Genomic DNA, 17,204 nt, shown 5'->3' on the forward strand with positions numbered 1-17,204 from the left:
TTTTAAGCACTCATTTTTTCCTCTTTAATAATTCATGCTTTCTGTTGAGTTATAGAATGATTATCTGCTGAATTCCTTTTACATTGCTAGCAGCAGGAATGTGTTTCTGTCTTATGAGTCAGATGTGATACAAAAATTTATATGAACAGCTAGCGACTCTGCACTGTATCTGGAATTCAATCTTATTGGACTGAAAAGATCTCAGTGTAATATGTAAGATGTGGTACAGTTTCTTAAGTGCAATTGCACTGAATTACAACAGGACTAATATCAATGCTGAAGTCAGTGGTGAATTCTACCGAACAAAATGTACTGTCATTTATATTCAGGTGTTACCATTGTTTCTTTTGTTGTAGAGATGATGCAAGTTATTTCCTCTTACTTTACCACTGTTTACAAGGTCTGTAAACTATTAAAAAAGCACCTTCTCTGACATGAAGTGGGGTGATACTGTTAGCTTCTTAATTGAATAGCTGAATAATTTCTTTCTAATCAATTCTAAACCTATACTGGTTATCTCCTTAATATACTGTTGTCTCCTTCAATGATATGTTTTTATCTCAATTGTGATTTTTTTTCTATTGCACTTAGGTAATATATTTCCCTTATATTTTGGCCAAAAACAAAAGACAGTGGTTTTTAAGAACTGTGTGTCATTATTACGCCAGGAAGGTAAAAAATAAGGGGTTCCCCATTATTTTTCTGTATGTCAGAACTATTTATCTTTAGTGCAGTACTGTCACAAATGTCTGATAAGAATTGCAGTGCTGTTCTGAAGGAGTAAGTGATACAGCAGTTTATCTAGTACACTGTGAATACTAGCACCATCAGCTGAAGAGAGCTTTGAAAATATTATCAAAACCTTTGTAAACAAATCTACAAAAGCAAATGGAATTGTTATTTTTTGAGAGCAATTCTTTCTATTATTCTAAGTACTTCTTGAAAGCAAGGACATGCTTTTAAAAAAGTATTTGAAAGGTTTGTGCATTTTGGTATCATGTACACAGAAAGCTCTGTGTACATGATACCAAGGCAAGGCTCTCAAGTTGGGTGTGGCCGGAGAAGTAGTTCTTATATTTGAGCCTCAACTCACCAAGGAGTTCCTAGTTTCTTGTGAGGAGGCTCAGGCATGTTCTAGGAAAATGGAAAGAAAGGCATTCTTCTAAATAATTTTCAGTTACAATTCTCAAATGTAGACTGTTCTATTGCTATTGAGTCATCACCATACTTAGTGCTTCTGAGGATTCTGTGTGAAATAAGCTAGGCAAGTAAGAAAAAAACTTGTCTTGACTTCATATATAAAATATTGACAAAAAGGTATTATATACCTCTCTTTTTATTTGTCTGTTTGTTTGATTTTTAGATAATGCTGCTAGCTCCCATTTATATATTGTATTTTGCAGGGAAATATAAATATTTTGTGTAAATGTTGTTTGTGCATGGTCTTAGCACACTGGTGTAATAAAAAGCTGGTCATGTAAATGTTCTTTTTAAAATTTAAATACAAAGATTGGTAGGGGAAATGAAATTCAGATATTTAATAGTATCTGAAAATATTTATACTTTTTTACATATACTCTATACATGGCCTTTTTACTGTGCCATGTCTTGTGCCCTATGGTGCAGATTCTATTTGTGTGAAATACTGTAGCAACATTCTATTTGTGTTTTTTTTGACAAAGTTTTTGAAAAACACTTTGTAAATTCAGAACCACATTATTTTTAATACTGTAAAATGGGCATTCAAATGAAATACACCAATGCTGTTATTAAAAAAAGAGACTACTTTTATGAAATTTCATTGGCATGAAGGTACAGTAAGGTTTCTGCACAAGAAAGAGACACACACATACAATCCACTAGAAATAGAAAAATAAAAAGAAAAAAAACCCATTCAACCAACAAAAAAACCAAATCAAAAATAGTCAGAAAAGAATTAAGAATTCATGTAGATTTCACGATTAATTCTAATGAAGTACTTCAACTTCTACTTGTGCAAGTATTGACATTTTATTGTATAGGAGGTTGTACTTCTGCTGTATTTTCTGTGTTTCTCAGAGACCATTTTTTTAAATTTAAAATGCTAATATGCTTTGATTATCTGTCTAATTGAACTTAGTGTCTAAAACATTGGACAAACTCTGAAAATATGAGACTGAATGGGGAATACCAAAAGTGCCTTATGAGCTCAAATGTAAGTTCGTTGCCAAAATGCAACGCCAGTGTCAAACCAAAGGGCATCTATGAGGCTGCTGGTTGTTGTCTGTGGAAAGTGATGGTAGTTAAGGGAAATCCCTGTCAGCTGGGAAAAGGTCACTGTCACACCCACTCTTAAGAAAGGCAAGAAAAATAATGGAACTACTACAGATTTACTGGTCTCACACATATTGCTGGAAAGCTCCAAGCGCACTTCTAAATCTATTTTCTAAAAGCAGGAAGATAGGACTAAAATTTTTACCGAAGATTTACCAAAAGCAAATAATGTGTGTCTGACCTGATTGTGTTCCATTATGAAAAGACTGTTTGGGATACAGAACAGTGGGTGTAACACACCTTCAGTTTAGTAAGGATTTTGAAATAATCCCTCAAAACATTTTAATTTTGAAACTGAGGAAGTCTCAACTGGATGAATGGCAGGTAGGACTGAAGTGTAGAGAATGGTCTTTCAGAATCTGGCTGGCAAGTGGTAAATCATACATCACCAGAAGGGGCAGACACCAGAGCCCATGTTGAACTGTAGAGTTTGGCACTCAGACAGGATAACCTGAAGTACAGGCTGTCAAGTGACTGACTAGATTATGGCCCCACTGGAAAGGATCTGGGAGCTTTAGTGGACTGTAGGGTGGATAACAGCTGAACAGTGCAGTTTTCATAATAAAAAAAGCAAACTATGTGCCAAAGTGACTGCAGGCAGTGGATGAATGGGAATGCTGGGAACCCAGAAGAGGCTACCAGGATGGCCAAGGGCACACGACCAGTGATGAGTGCTTGAGGGGACAGAGCTTCCTGGGTCTGGTGTGGAGGAGGTAAGAGGTAATCTAAAGGCAGCCTGCAGCTATGGGAAGATTAGTTGAAAAAAACAAATTTAAGGTCTTGTCAGTGGTGGCATGCTGTTTAACGAGGGGCAAGGGCCCCTGATTGGGAGGTTCAGATTGAACATCAGGAAAATTGTCTTCATTAGGGATGTGGTGAAGCACCATAACAGCCACAAAGGCTGGTGAATTTCTGTTGAAGACTTTTGAGATTCAGAGAAAGCTGTAGCTGATGTGATCTAGTATTGATGATAACCTCATTATGAGCTTGAGATTAGATTGGACAGTCTTACCAAGGCCCTTCCAAATGGCAGTTCTGTGATTCTGTGCAATTATAGCACAATTGATCACAGAAGTTTTGTCTAATTTTAAGGTAGAGAAAACTAGCAATTGTGAAATAGTCCCCTTGCAATATCTGTCTAGAGGTTAACAAGGATAAAAAGTTATTTCTCTTCTCTGGGTTTTTCACAGAATTGCATCCTATATGCCTATATTCCATGATGCAATTATCCCCACTGTTACATTTCAGGTAGAATTCTCTCCTGTTGTCTGACTTGACTCTTTTTCTTTTCATTGCCCCATTTTTGTCTCCTGTACATGCTGTCAAAACTGACACAGCCCAACACAGCAGAGAAAATGGAGCATCTAAGATGTCTGGCTTGGAAATAGTCTTAGATGTCTGGATAAAAATCAGGAGAACTTGACAAATGTGAGCTCAAGTTCAAATTTCCTTCAATGGAAGTACTACTTTGTCTTTTTTTAGGTACTTATAATATTTATTTAAATGTATTATTTTCTGGGGTATTTTTGCTGAAACTAACAGTTTTTAGGGCAAGAGAGAAGACCTGAAGGGATGGTGTGTGATTACCAGGATTATCTATGAACTCATGACTCAAAGAAACACAGGCTGGGAGTTTTGCCCAACAAAATCTTGTATGTACATGTTTGGAGGGTGAGTCTTAATTTAAGGAGCACTGTATGTTTAGAAAGGAATGCTGACTTTTAAGATGGAGAACAGAAAAAAAGTACATCAATACATTAAAGAGTTGTCATAAGTGTACTTTTGCATTAATAAAAAATTAAGTTCAGAGAAAAATTTATGAGGATTAAAATGATTGCAGACCTGTCATGGAAAGGGAAAAGGACTGGCAAGATCAATTTTCTGATTGAGGAAGTAGAAGTTGTGCATGAAGCTAATCAGAACAGTCTAATGAGTAGATGAACACTGATTAGAAGAAAATGTATGTTTTTGTTAAGATACTGTAGGAGAGATATTTTTGCAATGCTTTCTTAGTACTGATTAGTACTGCTTAGTACTGATACTCTGGCAAACAGAAAGACCAAACAAATTCATATTAATAGTTTCCAAATGAACACTTGCATGTGTCCTTTTCATATTTTATCAGGAAGGTGGATATTATAATTTTGCCCTGAATAACAACTGCTAGATTTTGGAATATTACCACACAGAACAAATATCAATGCTTTAAAAAAAAAAAAAAAAAAATGCAATTCCCTTCCAGTGTGAATTATTGCTTGTGCATGAGCACAAAAGAATTTGAAATGTAAAACTAATTAAAAAGATCTCTTTAGTATGAAGTTCCTGTTCTGCAGATTTTAACTTTAAATCATTTTTTCCCGCGGCAGCTACAAAGTCCTGAAGCTAGTGGTATGTCATATAAAAGCTTCTCTGTAGCAGTAGGCTCACCATCGCTATAATTAAACCTTCCTCGCCTTGATTTGCAGCCAGTCTTACTCCTTGCGGGGAGGGAGCTTACTCATCGGTGAAGACCAGGAGAAGGTTTCAAGTTGGGAAACACGATTTCTGAACCTGATGTGGACTGGAAGCACGATATAGAGAATAAAGGGTGGCGGGAGGAGGGTGTTTAAGTAACGAGAACCCATTTTTAAACCACCTCAAAGTTCTCGGTGAACAGGGGTGTGAGCAACTTTTCCACCTGCTGTCGCCTGGCAGCGAGAGTCCCTCTGGAGGGAGTCCTGTCCGGTCAGCAGCCACGGCCTCAGGAAGAGACAGGCGCGCCTCAGGAGAGGCGGGCTGCAGCATCAGCGGCACTGAACCCCTCCGCATTCACTGCCGGTCCCATTCCCACCCCCGCGCCCTGTCGGCATCCTCGTCGCGCCCTCTCCCACCTCCCTCACACCGCAGCGCTCCCTGACCACCGCCCCCTGTCGGGTCTGCTCTCTACCGCCTGGGCTCCGGCCTGGCTTTAAATATTTCCGAGCGGGATGCCAGCCCCTCCTCTCCTCCTCCTCCCCCTCTCCCCGCCTCCCCTCCCGCGGAGCAGTCAAGACCCGGCGGCGCGGCTGCCCCGGCCGCTCCCACAGTCGGGCGAGGGGTGGCGCGGCAGGAGCTGTCCAACTTTTCAGCACAGTTTCCTTGCCGCTGCTCGCAGAAAGGCGGCAGCCGCCGCCCCTGCCCGCCCGCCCGGCGCGGCCCGACCGCCGGCAGCATGGAGGCAGAGAGCAGCAGCGGCTTGACCGCGATGCCCAGCGGCAGCGACGGCGGCAGCGACGGTAGCGGGGGTCTCAAAGCCCCGAAGCATCTGTGGCGGCAAGATCAGCACTACCCACCGCAGCTGCGACAGCACCAGTTCCTCCAGCACCAGCAGCACCCCGGGCAGCCGCAGCCGTCTCCCGTCTCGCGGGGCCGCTGCCTGGCCGGGGCTCGCGTCAGGCACCGCGGCTACTCCGACACGGAGCGGTACCTCTACTGCCAAGCCATGGACCGCGCCTCCTACGCCGTGGAGACCGGCCACCGGCCCGGCTTGAAAAAATCGCGGATGTCCTGGCCCTCCTCCTTCCAGGGACTCAGACGGTAGGAGAGGGCTTGGCCCAGCGCTCCGACCGCGCGTGTGGGGATGCGGCGGAGGAGCGCCGCTCCCGGCCGCGGGGACGGGATTCATCGGCAGCCGCTGAGGGGTGGGCACCACGGGACCCCCGTCCGACCGGCCTCGCTTCCCCCGGCGGCAAGGATAAGGAAGGGGTACCCTGCGGTTGCGGAGGCTGCGAAAGGGAGGTGGGCTGGGGCTGCGCTGCCGTGCCGGGGCCCCTGACCCCGGGCTGGGACGCTGCAAGGAGCCCCCGGGCAGGGTTCGCCTGAAGCGGGCGTGACCGGGGCACGGGCGGCGCCGCGTCGTCCCGTACACTCCGGTCTGTGGGTGGAAAAGCGGCCACGAAACACGTGGGTGGGAGCGGGACGGCGTCTGTGCCAGCACGGAGCCGTGAGCGGGGTGGGCAGCGGGGCCGCGCTTCCCCTGCACCCGGCGCCGCTCCGCTGCCTCCCCGGCTGCCCCTCCTAGCTCGAGCTGCCCGCGTTCCCCGGGAACCTTCAGCGCTGCTGCCGAGCGGGAAGGACGCAATTTGTATGATGTTTTCACAAAGTTAATTAAAATAATGAGAGCTCGGGGGGGGGGGGGGGGTAGGGGTGGGGGGGGGGGAGACAGTCTGGCAAATCCAGGTTTAGGGTCTTGTTAGTTTGAATGGGCTTAGTTGAGAAAATAGGCTAATGGTTTCTTAGCCAGAGGGTGGACTCCGTCATCTACTAGTCTATTGTTCCCCTTTAAATGAGCTGTGGATTTATTTTTCAATGTGTAGCTTACCAATGCCTATTTTTCCCTTGGTGACTGTAACAGGCATCTGTTTTAAAATCAAATTCTCTGTCAAAATCAGAAAGATGTTGAATCTGAAGAATCAATTTATTATTCGGACTTCATATTTGGTAGCTGGAACCACTTCCTTTTAGTAGAAAGATGCTTGCACTTGAATTTTAAACAGACATTGTGAATAAAGGATTTATGGAGAGAATGGTGGGCAGAAGGACAATACTTGATACTGAGGGACTCTGTAGATTTTTGATTTCCTGAATAATCAGATTTTTATAGCGTGATATGCTTGATGAATAAATAATAGAATCCTTTCTGAACGAAGATTGCTTTGTGTGTTTCTGTGGTGCACACCTCATTCCTTATTATGGAGCCTTGGCCATCAATCTGAAAAAGACATACTTGAATATTCTCTGGCAGTGTTTGCTGTATTTGTACCTAACAGTAACTTCATTTCCACTGCATTTATAATTAAGAAATAAAAAGACATTCAGCAATTGTAAAGTAGAACTGTATTTTCAAAGAAGTAATCTTTAAATATGTCTTTTAATATATTTGGTTTCCACATGGCTGTTCTGTTGCTACACATTTGTATCCCTTCTGTGAACTCATTCTTGTCTGAAGTTCATGATGTTAAAATTTTCACCATGTAAGATTTGAAAGAAAAAATAATAAGCTTCAAAAATTAACAAATGTTCAATTTAAAGATTTTTTCGCTACATTTCTGTTTCTTTTATATAAAAAACCCTCTAGGGGTCTAGTATTTTTGGCCTTTAAGACTGAGTGCTGAATTTCTGTTTTCTAGTTGCAAAAAAGTTTAATTTTTATTAATCATAATGATTGGCTTGAATACATTCAGCATTAAGTGATTAGTGATAAGTGATTAGTTACTGAGGAGATACTAAGTCAAGGTGGAAAGGGAGACTACACATACTATTCCTTTTATTAGGATTTCAGGGCCATTTTAAAATACGATTCATATGACACCTCTTTAAATAGGAATTAAAACTTCAATATTAAAAGTATTTTTGTTTTTTAAACCTTCATTCTTATAATAAAAATATTGTTTTGACAGGACATGCTGCTTAACTGAGGTTGCTGGATTTTATTTTAATTTTATGGGATTAGTAAAAATGCTTAAGATGTGCTTCCCTTTTGGAAGTAGTAAAGCAAAGCAGAGTAAAGAAGTTCAATGTAATTCACCATCAAATGACTTTCTTAGAATAAAGTCTTAGAGTAAAACATCTTGAATGAAGCTAGCAACTATAGTATGGAAATGCAAAGAGAACTGTAACAAATTGCTTTACAAATATATTCAAGAAATACCAGAAAAAGGATGGTCTTTCAATGACTTTCATGTCAAGGTTTTAATCAATTACTATTTTTCCCCCTCTTTTTTGTATAGAAAGCAAAGAAAAATAGCTTCTTATTATTCTTGTAAAAGCAGTGACTTGCAAAAACCCCCAAAATTTTTGTAAGACACCTGTCTTTTAGAAGTATTGCAGTTCCCTTTTCAAATTTAGATATTTTTATATTTCTTCCCTATTTCAACTGTTTTCAGAAGAACATTTCTGAACGGATTCCTTTGGATTTATTGTGGTATAAGTAAATACAAGCTTGTGTTTCAGAAGACCTCAAATTACTCTGAATATGGTGGATAAAACTGTCTAGAACTGGGGAAAATTGTGTATAAAAGTATGGAAAATGCATCAAAAGATATGGGTAGTATATTACACTGATGTCTCAAATGTCAAAAAATTAAATCTATGTAATTGTTTTTCCAGAATTTATTTTGTTTCACTCTACACATATCACAGTACTGAAAACCTCAATGAAAACCATAAAGGACACTTAATAAGCCAAATATACAACTTTGAAGTATTTTCTCTTTTAAGTTCGGTAGAGAACTTAAAAATATGTAACAGTTACATTTTTTTAAAGAAATTAAAAGGAGAAATTACATATGCTAAAATTTGAGTTAGAATTGACTAGTACATCTTTATTATTCAAACTGGAGAGAGTTAACATTTAAAAGGTAAAATCAGCTAGCAAAGATTCTAAACTGAATTAGTTGAAAAACACTATGTGCTTGTAGTTTGTGATGTTAAATACTGCTTATAATCATTCCAATGCTTTCTCTGTCTCTTCATGACCATCACTAACTTTGCACTCAACTTATTTAGAACAGTGCTGTAGTTCCTTCAAGGAATACAGTAGCATTTCATTACACAGAAGGATATATCAGGATCATCTACTAATGAATTTTGCTTAAAAGTCAAGATTATTCCTGCATTTTTAAATGAGAAGGTAAGTGCTTTGAATTGATATACAGAAGAGCTGTACAAAAATCAGGATAGTCAAGAAGATGACTGTGATTATCTGTGATCCAGGGGTTTTTGCCAGTTGTTTACTGTGTTGTCTTGTGCAAGTCATTTAATCTCTCTCTGACAATATTTTCTATTATGTAAAAAAAAAAACAGAAACAGGGTAATTACATGTTCATGCTGAAGTGAATTTTTAGATAATTTTAGATTTTTAGAATAAAAAGAACTATGAATAATAAATAGTAGTTGTGGAATTGGGAAAGAAAAACTTAAACTCAAATAATTTTCTAGTCAATAGTACAAAATATTCTGTGTAATAAATGAAGCTATTATGGTTATCTTCATAAATTTCGGGTACCTCTTCGCACATAACTAGCACTGTTGCATGGTCTATATACACAGGCTAGTTGTTCAAACCCCACCTTAGCATTTTTAAAGGTCATTAGTCATATATTAATCAAATCATCTTGCCATTTCATCTTTCAATGTTCTATTTTTCACTACTGAAATTTCAGACTGGAAAAATTAGAGAACAAACACCATCAGTATTAATTTCACTAGTCATGGAATTTCCCAGGATGTTGTATATTTAAAATAAATCTTAGTCTCTTAGTTTCTTTTTGTCAGGTTTCCCAGACAATTACTATTTTACAATATGTTCTCTGTAAATTTTATCTCCAGTGTTGTTTTGGCCTAGGATTTCACAAAAACAACTTTTTATCTGTAATTAAATATAAACATCCATGCAATGGTGAGGCAACACTAGGTTTTACAATCCAGTAATCCTTGTGTTCGTTCCCTGTTGCTGTCTGTTCAAAAAACTACTTTCATAAGTGAAAAAAAGTTTAAAAAACTACTTTTATTAAAATTAGTTGCTGTCAAAAAAATCTACTTGCTATCTTTCCATTTCATCTATGGGACCCGGTCTGACCACGTAGCATTCATTACTACATTCTTTACATATGAAGATTGCTCTAAAGTACTGTTATTTTTCTTGAAGTGTCAATCTTGTCCTTATACCACTCAATAATAGCTAATAAACCAGAATAACACTCAAAATTGAATGCAGCATAACATTTCAGTTGCCCAGAGGCCTTATTCTGTATTAGGAGAAGAAAGGTTTATGCATTAGTTTCTTGACTTTCTGAGGTCTGGGATATTGTATACCACTCTAATAATTTAGATAGATAAACTCTTGGGCTTTATCTACATATAGAGCTATAAAAATAATGGCTGCTTTGCAAATCTGTTTGGTTCTCCAATAAAATGCACACCTCTTTCCATCCTAAGCCCCATTCCTTCCTTCTGCTTGGTTTGGAAAGCTCCTCTTGATATGTCTTAGATAATGTCTTAGCTACTTCCACACAAACAAAGAAAAAGGAAGAAGAGTGTTTGCCAACTTACAGGCCCATAAATAACATTCTCAGAATTTAGTAGCAGCTTCTAATTTAGAATTTTGTTGTTTACTTGTCTGGCAGTGTATTTTTGCTTTGTTTACTACTATGTAGTACTGGCACCCAAGATGTTAAGATAATTGGCATATGGTATCCCTACCTCAAAGACACAAATAAATTTTACATCGTAGTAAATGTTGGATTACTGTTCTTTATAATTGTCTATAGAGATAAATTAAATAAGAAACTTATGTTGTCAATATTTTAAGTAAGGGACTATTAAGGGTGTTATTTTCATGTTTTGAAAGGCTTACATTTTCTTATTGTTAGAGTTATGTGACCTGAACTATATGAGTAGCATTAATTTTCATGCTGTTGGAACATGTAAAAATATGAGCTTTAAAAATTCACATATTCAAATATATTTTAATATGAATGTTGCTGAGAATGAATGGTTCAGATTTCTTAATTTAATAAGTATACACCTGATAATTTAACAGGACAATTTCTTTGTGATCAAACAGAGAATAATCAGGATTTAAACACTTTTTAAAAAAGATGTAGCCATATGAAGTTCTACCATAAAATTATTAACATAACTTTTTAATATGTTCATATATTTTAAATCTGCTTTAATATAGCAATATTATTTGAGCCTTAGTGAAGATGTCCGTTGAACATACAAGCTCATGGTGTCAGGTCAGTGAAGCTCAGCTGATGCTGTAAACATGTGGAGACATCAGGTGCACGGCTGAAGGGTAATTTAGGTGGAACATTTGTGTAAAATACTGAAGCAACCTTAGTAAGTTTCTTTAAAAGTAATTTTAAACAGAGTTAAAGAATTTTAACTATATTTTAGTCTTCCTTTAGAGAAGACTTTGGAGCTAGCAGGAAAACCTGTGAGATTTGTGTTAAAACTATGAATGTGAGAGGAAGCTGGGAACATACAGGAAAGCAAGGCAATACCATTTGACTTCTAAATAGTTTGCCTCAATGGACAAATTCCAAGAATTTATTTTTTGCTACTGGAAGGCAAAGGTTTTATGAAAAAGGGGGTTGGACAAACATCACTCTGTGTCAGTTGATAGGGTGATTTGAAAGTAGCTTGGTCCTTGCCAATGTGAATAATGTCAATGTTACTTCCATATAGTCAGTATAAGGTATTCAGCAGATCTAGAAGAGATGAGCTTTATTTGCATGAACAAGAATACAGGTTATTTCTTAGAATAAAAGGATTTTTTGGTAATAGAGTGGATCTACCACAATTTCAGGATCAAATCCAAAGCTCTTCCAGTAATCTAAAGAAACTAGATTCAGTAATTAGAAATTAGATTTAATAATGCATGTTTAGACTACATATTTAAAGGTGTCAAGGTGACAATAACATTTGCTAATAGGAATGAAAATATATAGGTAGGATTTTAAATTCTGTTAATATTTGTTTTGATCCTGTTACCTGCATCTCTTCCTTGATGCTTTAAGACCTTAAGTTGTATATAGCAAGGATTAGAGGAGGGAAGCAATAGCTGTCTACTAATAGCAATTACTAATCACAGTTAATAGCTAGGACATGGCCCACATTGTTCACTCCTCAAATTCTTTTCAGAGGTATCTGTCCTGTTTCCTGTGTGTTCCTAATGACTTAAGATGTCCTGCTCTGGAGATGTCAAACTATACTTTTAGCTTAGTAATGTGGCTGCCATTGTGCGTATGTGCCTGGCTACTTTCAGTTATTTTAAAAAGGTCTGTATTACAGTATTACATGACAGCATTTGTGCCAAAGTTATGAAGTATCTTTTAGTAAAAGTATGTTCCAGTAAAGAAAAATAACCACACGCTGATGATAAATAAGACAAATCTGCCTGCTCAGTTAACTTAATACATGCAAACAAATATGAAAGGGCCAAAGAGAAATTATGGATATATAGCACTATACAATCATGGAATCATGGAATGATTTATGTTGGAAAGGACCTTTGTAAGTGACTTGGTCCAACCATTGCTCAAAGAAGATCTATTGAGAACAGATTGCCCAGTGCAGTGTTCAGTTCAGTCTTGAACACTCCCAGGAAAAGAGGTTCTACAGTCTCTCTGGACAAACTGTTTCAGGATTTGACTATTCCATGGTAAAACACTTTTCCACTATCTAGTCTGAATTTGCTATGTTCTGACTTGTGTCCTTTGCTTCACATGATATCATTGTGCACTTCCAAGAGACTCGCTCCATCTTCTTTAAATCCATTCTCTGATCAGGGAGGTAGCATATTTCCCTTGGTGCAGTCTCACAAATGTGTAATAGCTATTTCACAGGTCTACTGGGAAGTCTAGTGCTCTTAGTGTTGTTTTCAAGTGCCATTTATTACATACACAATTAGAGGAATGACTGATTCCTTTGGTAGATTAGTTTACATAGACTATCCCCTCACTCTCTCCTTGTCTGGGATCTGTAACATCCTTTCTCTCTGCTTTCAGGGAGAGAGTTCACCTGCAAGAATACTCAGGAGGAATAAAGACAGGAAAATAGCACCGTGATTTCCAATCAAATAGTTTGTTGAGGACTTTAGTATCTCTCAGAGATGTTATGAATATTTCCACTCTTGCCTCTCCTGCCTTGGCCTAGATGATCTAAGGCCTATATAGTTCCAGACAGGAAAAGTAAGCGTGATTGGAATGGTTTTCTCTGGGCCATATATCCACCCTTCTAATTCCAGAAATTAAAACAATGAAAACCAAACCTCATTCAAAAATCTCTGGTCCAATACTTGAACCTATGCTCTGACTGCTGAGCTTGACTTTCTGTTGCTTCCAGTATTCTAAGGTTTCAGTTATGCCATTCTGAGGTTTCGGTTTTCATGACACAATGCCATGAAAACTGGAGACTGCAAACTGGATTTTGAAATCCCAATTACTTTTTTTCTTTTTGCCATTGCCATTATAAGCTCTTCCAAAAGATGTTTCAAAATTTTACCTCCCTGGAAAAAAAATTGTTCTGGACTGTGCAGTGTAGAAAACTTCTCATAAGCTCATCTCACATAACAAGAAAAGCTTAGAGAGAAAAAAGCACAAAAAGCTACCATCTTTGAGGACTTGAAAGTCACTAGAAAATTCAAATAAGAGCTTAGCTTTGTTTAGTTATTCCTCCTGAACCAAAGTCTTCGAGCATTATTCACATGAAGAAGTAGTAGTGTAAAATGAGTACTTGGAAATATATGGGGGTGGGGGGGGGGTGTAATAAAAACCTCAAAACATCCAAAAATTATTTGGATGTGTATTTTAACACCCACATGCAAAGACAACTGAAACACATTCAGTCACAGAGAATTAAGTTCAACTATGTAAATTTAGAGAGGTTCAATTTGTAATAAGTTTATATTAAATACAGAGCTCATGAGGCAAAGGTTTATTTTCCACTCTTCTAGGATATGTTATAACAGGGGGATGAAATTCCCATGTCTGATTGTGGAACTGCGAAACCATTGGATGATCATCACTCAGTTATCACTACAGTTTTTCAGACCTGTATTTTGACATGTGGTCACATTTGTGCTTGTTTACATCAGATGATAATAAAAAGTAATGAGAGTCAAAGCAGCTGCTATTCATATAACCTTTACTGTTTTGTAAAGGTAATTAGTTAAAGATAAACTATGTTTGTTTGCAATTATTACCTCTACACTCATAATTTTAGGTTAAACTCATAAACTTCCTCTGTTTTTTTACTTATTTTTTCTCTCCACTTAGGAAATGAAATAGCATCAAGTATTTCAAGGCAAAGTTAGGTTCTCAAGAAACAGACTTTTTATAGAAGTGAAAGGACATGCTACTAGTGAGAAAATATATGGAAGGAGGATAAACATTCTGTTGAACAGTTTCCTGACTGTTATAATATTGAATAAAAAATACCACAGATTTGAGGTGCTTCTATGTGGATGCACTTGTGGGCGCTCTTTCTCTGTGTCTCTCTCAAACACTTGAGAGAACATCAAATAAAACATTAGTAATGTCCTATCCAATGACAGGATAATGATATAAAGGGCGGCTGGATGTAGAGATGTGCTCCAGGAACTAATGTTTATTTAATTTCCCTCTTTTGACTTAAAAACCTTAGATTAACAACAAATCCATTTCTCTATGCAGCAATGTTCTAGAAATTTTTAGGCATAATCTGTGCTTGGCTGAGAATAAAAACAGTTTACAGTTAAGATAGGTATTTTGATATATCTACATTGTTTATAGGGTTTCCCATGTGTGAGCAGAAAAATGTCTCTCGTATATTTAACATTACAAAAATTGCACAAAAGATCTATTTTATTTTCATCAGTGAGTAAAGAATACTTAATAGCATAAAATACAAATTACTCAGTTACTTACCTGAATTCCTGTTTTCCTTTAGTGTGACTTACAAAAATGCTTAATGAAGCATTAATGCTTAAGAATGCTTAAGAAATGCTTAAGAAACTGATAACATTAATAACTAGTAACATTCTGAGGACACTAAGAAACAAAGATATTGGATAGAAATTGATAGGAGGAAACAGAGCCTACCACTAAATTTTCACTAAAATTTTCTCGCTAGTCTCACCATTTTTTGGCCAGTGTTCTCACTAGCTTCTGTCAATCTAGCTCTGTAGTGATTTGTTGTCTTTCCTTACGAAATAAATAAATTTACAGTCATGCTTAATGACTCTAACAGTTGCTAATAGTAACAGGAAGGGTGTTCAGCTGGAAAATATAAATTTTCCTAGTGTGGTCAAAAGAGCACAATCTTAGATGTATGGCAGGAGATTGTTCTGAGCAAAGTAGTTTTCCTTCCACCTTATACTGCCAGAAACTCTATATGTCATTAGGAAAGTACAAATAAGCTATCTTCCCATGTTGATCTCCTGAAGACTATTAGATTTCCTTGAATTTATGAGGATTTTCTCTTAGCACTGTATTTTTCTTTTGGAAAGGTTGTACAATATTCAAAGTAACTTTTTTTCTAAAGACATAGCAGACTTTTTATATAGACATTTAAAAATTGGATGGCAAAAAATATCATCCATTTATTGGCTTAGAATCTTAAAGATGAGAGATTTCATAGCTGGAAGAGAGCTCATAACAGAATCAGCTGTACCTGTTGCAGATATTTTCTTTCTTGCTTGCTCTCTTGCTTTCTCTTTTGCTTTCTCTCTGTCTATCTTTCTCTCTCTCTCTTTCTCTCTCTGTTTTCTGTCTTTTTTTTTTTTCCCACATTTTTGGTGGTCTAATGTGGTAGTTCCTTTCTTTTACACCCTTCCCATTTCTAATACATACCTTTCATTACGTGACATGTCCAAAACTGTTTCAAGCCTTCAGTGCTATGCTGGATGTGCATAGAGCAGAGGCATATACTAAGTGTTCTGCAAGATAAGCCTCGTATATTTATCCTAGTTTGATGATTGATTTTTTTTTTCCAACAGCGTGGAAGTAGCCTATCATGAATGTCTTTTAATGCACAGTAATCTGAAATGCTCTTCAACAACACTGCTACCTAATGCTGAAGTTCTACAGTTTCCACCAATTGTGTTCTTGCAAATCCCCAAATTGATATCAAGTACTTTGAGCTCGTGAAGCATGAAAAATTACTATAATCAAAACAGCTTTATTTACATCAAGTAACATGTAGTATAGGGTCTGTAGGAAGCCCTATTAGATTGCTAAAACTTTTGATGCAACATTTAGAAGTCTATAAACACCTAGAAGAAAAGCCTGGGACTTGATAGTCCCATTGAAGTAATGGGCAAACATTGATGCTATAGTAGTAGTAGAAGTGTTAGTGTAATATAAGTGCAGGGTAGCATAAAAATAAAATATAGTTGTTTTGTTTTTTTTTTTTTTTAAGAAATACATACTCAAAGGAAACAAACTAAGGAAGTAACTTGAAGTGCCTCTTTTCTTAGGGTGAAATATAAAGAAAATAATTAAATTATTAATTGTGAAATTCTTATGTCTATTAAATAATGCAGCAATGTAGCATAATCTAATGAAAGAAACAACTGACTAGTCCTTACATGGATCACACTCAGAAGCAAAATTATATCAGCAAAATTTCAACTGTAAAAGTTCTCTATACACTTGTCCAGAATGTACATTAACTCTTTTTAGACCTATTTAACTTTTAATGAGAATAAATGCAGTTGAAAAATTAATGACTGGATCAAGGAAGAAGAAAATAATCAGATATGACAAATATCTTTTGTATTGTTTTAGAAAACCTTGGGGCCCATAATGCAAATTAAAGTAGTTGATTCTATCGCTATTTAAAGAACCTATCTTTTGTTAAATTTATAGCTGCCCTTATTAAGAGTAAGGAAACTTGTGTAATTTGAAGCACAGGTCAGAGAAAAAAAACTTAGTTTGAGACGATGGTACCAAAACTGAAAGAACTAGGAAATTAAACTGGTACAGAAAATTAGAGAAATGAGCAGATTGAAACATATGTGCATTTTCTGTCCTCAAAATATATGATATTAAAAAAATTTTAAGGGAGCATAAATTGAATATTATCTGAAAAATTATACTTAAGTAGATGTCAATTTATTGCAAATTACAGAACTTAATCACTTCAATTCTTACTTTATATACTTTACATTAAGTTTAAGGTAATGCATTTTTACCACGTGCCAGATAGTGAAAAAGAAACACTCCTACTTTCAAGTCTACTTCTCCTTCCAAGAGCTATGTGTAATAAACTGATTGAAGTCTGAATTTCAGTAAACTTTGTCTCTTTAGACTTTTAAACAGGGAGGTGATAAGGCCAAGAGGTCCCAGAGCATAACTGTCTTTACAAGCTTATTTCTAAGGAAAAAT

General features: G+C 37.2%; 1 protein-coding gene across 2 annotated transcripts in view; it reads left to right on the plus strand.

The window, feature by feature from the left end:
- The first annotated feature begins 5,503 nt into the window (after positions 1-5,503).
- Positions 5,504-17,204, plus strand: part of PDE4D (phosphodiesterase 4D) — a 359,916-nt gene continuing 348,215 nt past the window's right edge. The window contains exon 1 of one of the 2 annotated variants that reach the window (XM_054002836.1): positions 5,504-5,868. In XM_054002836.1, coding sequence (XP_053858811.1) covers positions 5,504-5,868 — 365 coding nt within the window. The remainder of the gene's footprint in view (positions 5,869-17,204) is intronic. The other variant, XM_054002840.1, reaches the window with a different exon arrangement.

Source organism: Vidua macroura, chromosome Z, assembly GCF_024509145.1.
Source record: "Vidua macroura isolate BioBank_ID:100142 chromosome Z, ASM2450914v1, whole genome shotgun sequence".
Taxonomy (NCBI): Eukaryota; Metazoa; Chordata; class Aves; order Passeriformes; family Viduidae; genus Vidua; species Vidua macroura.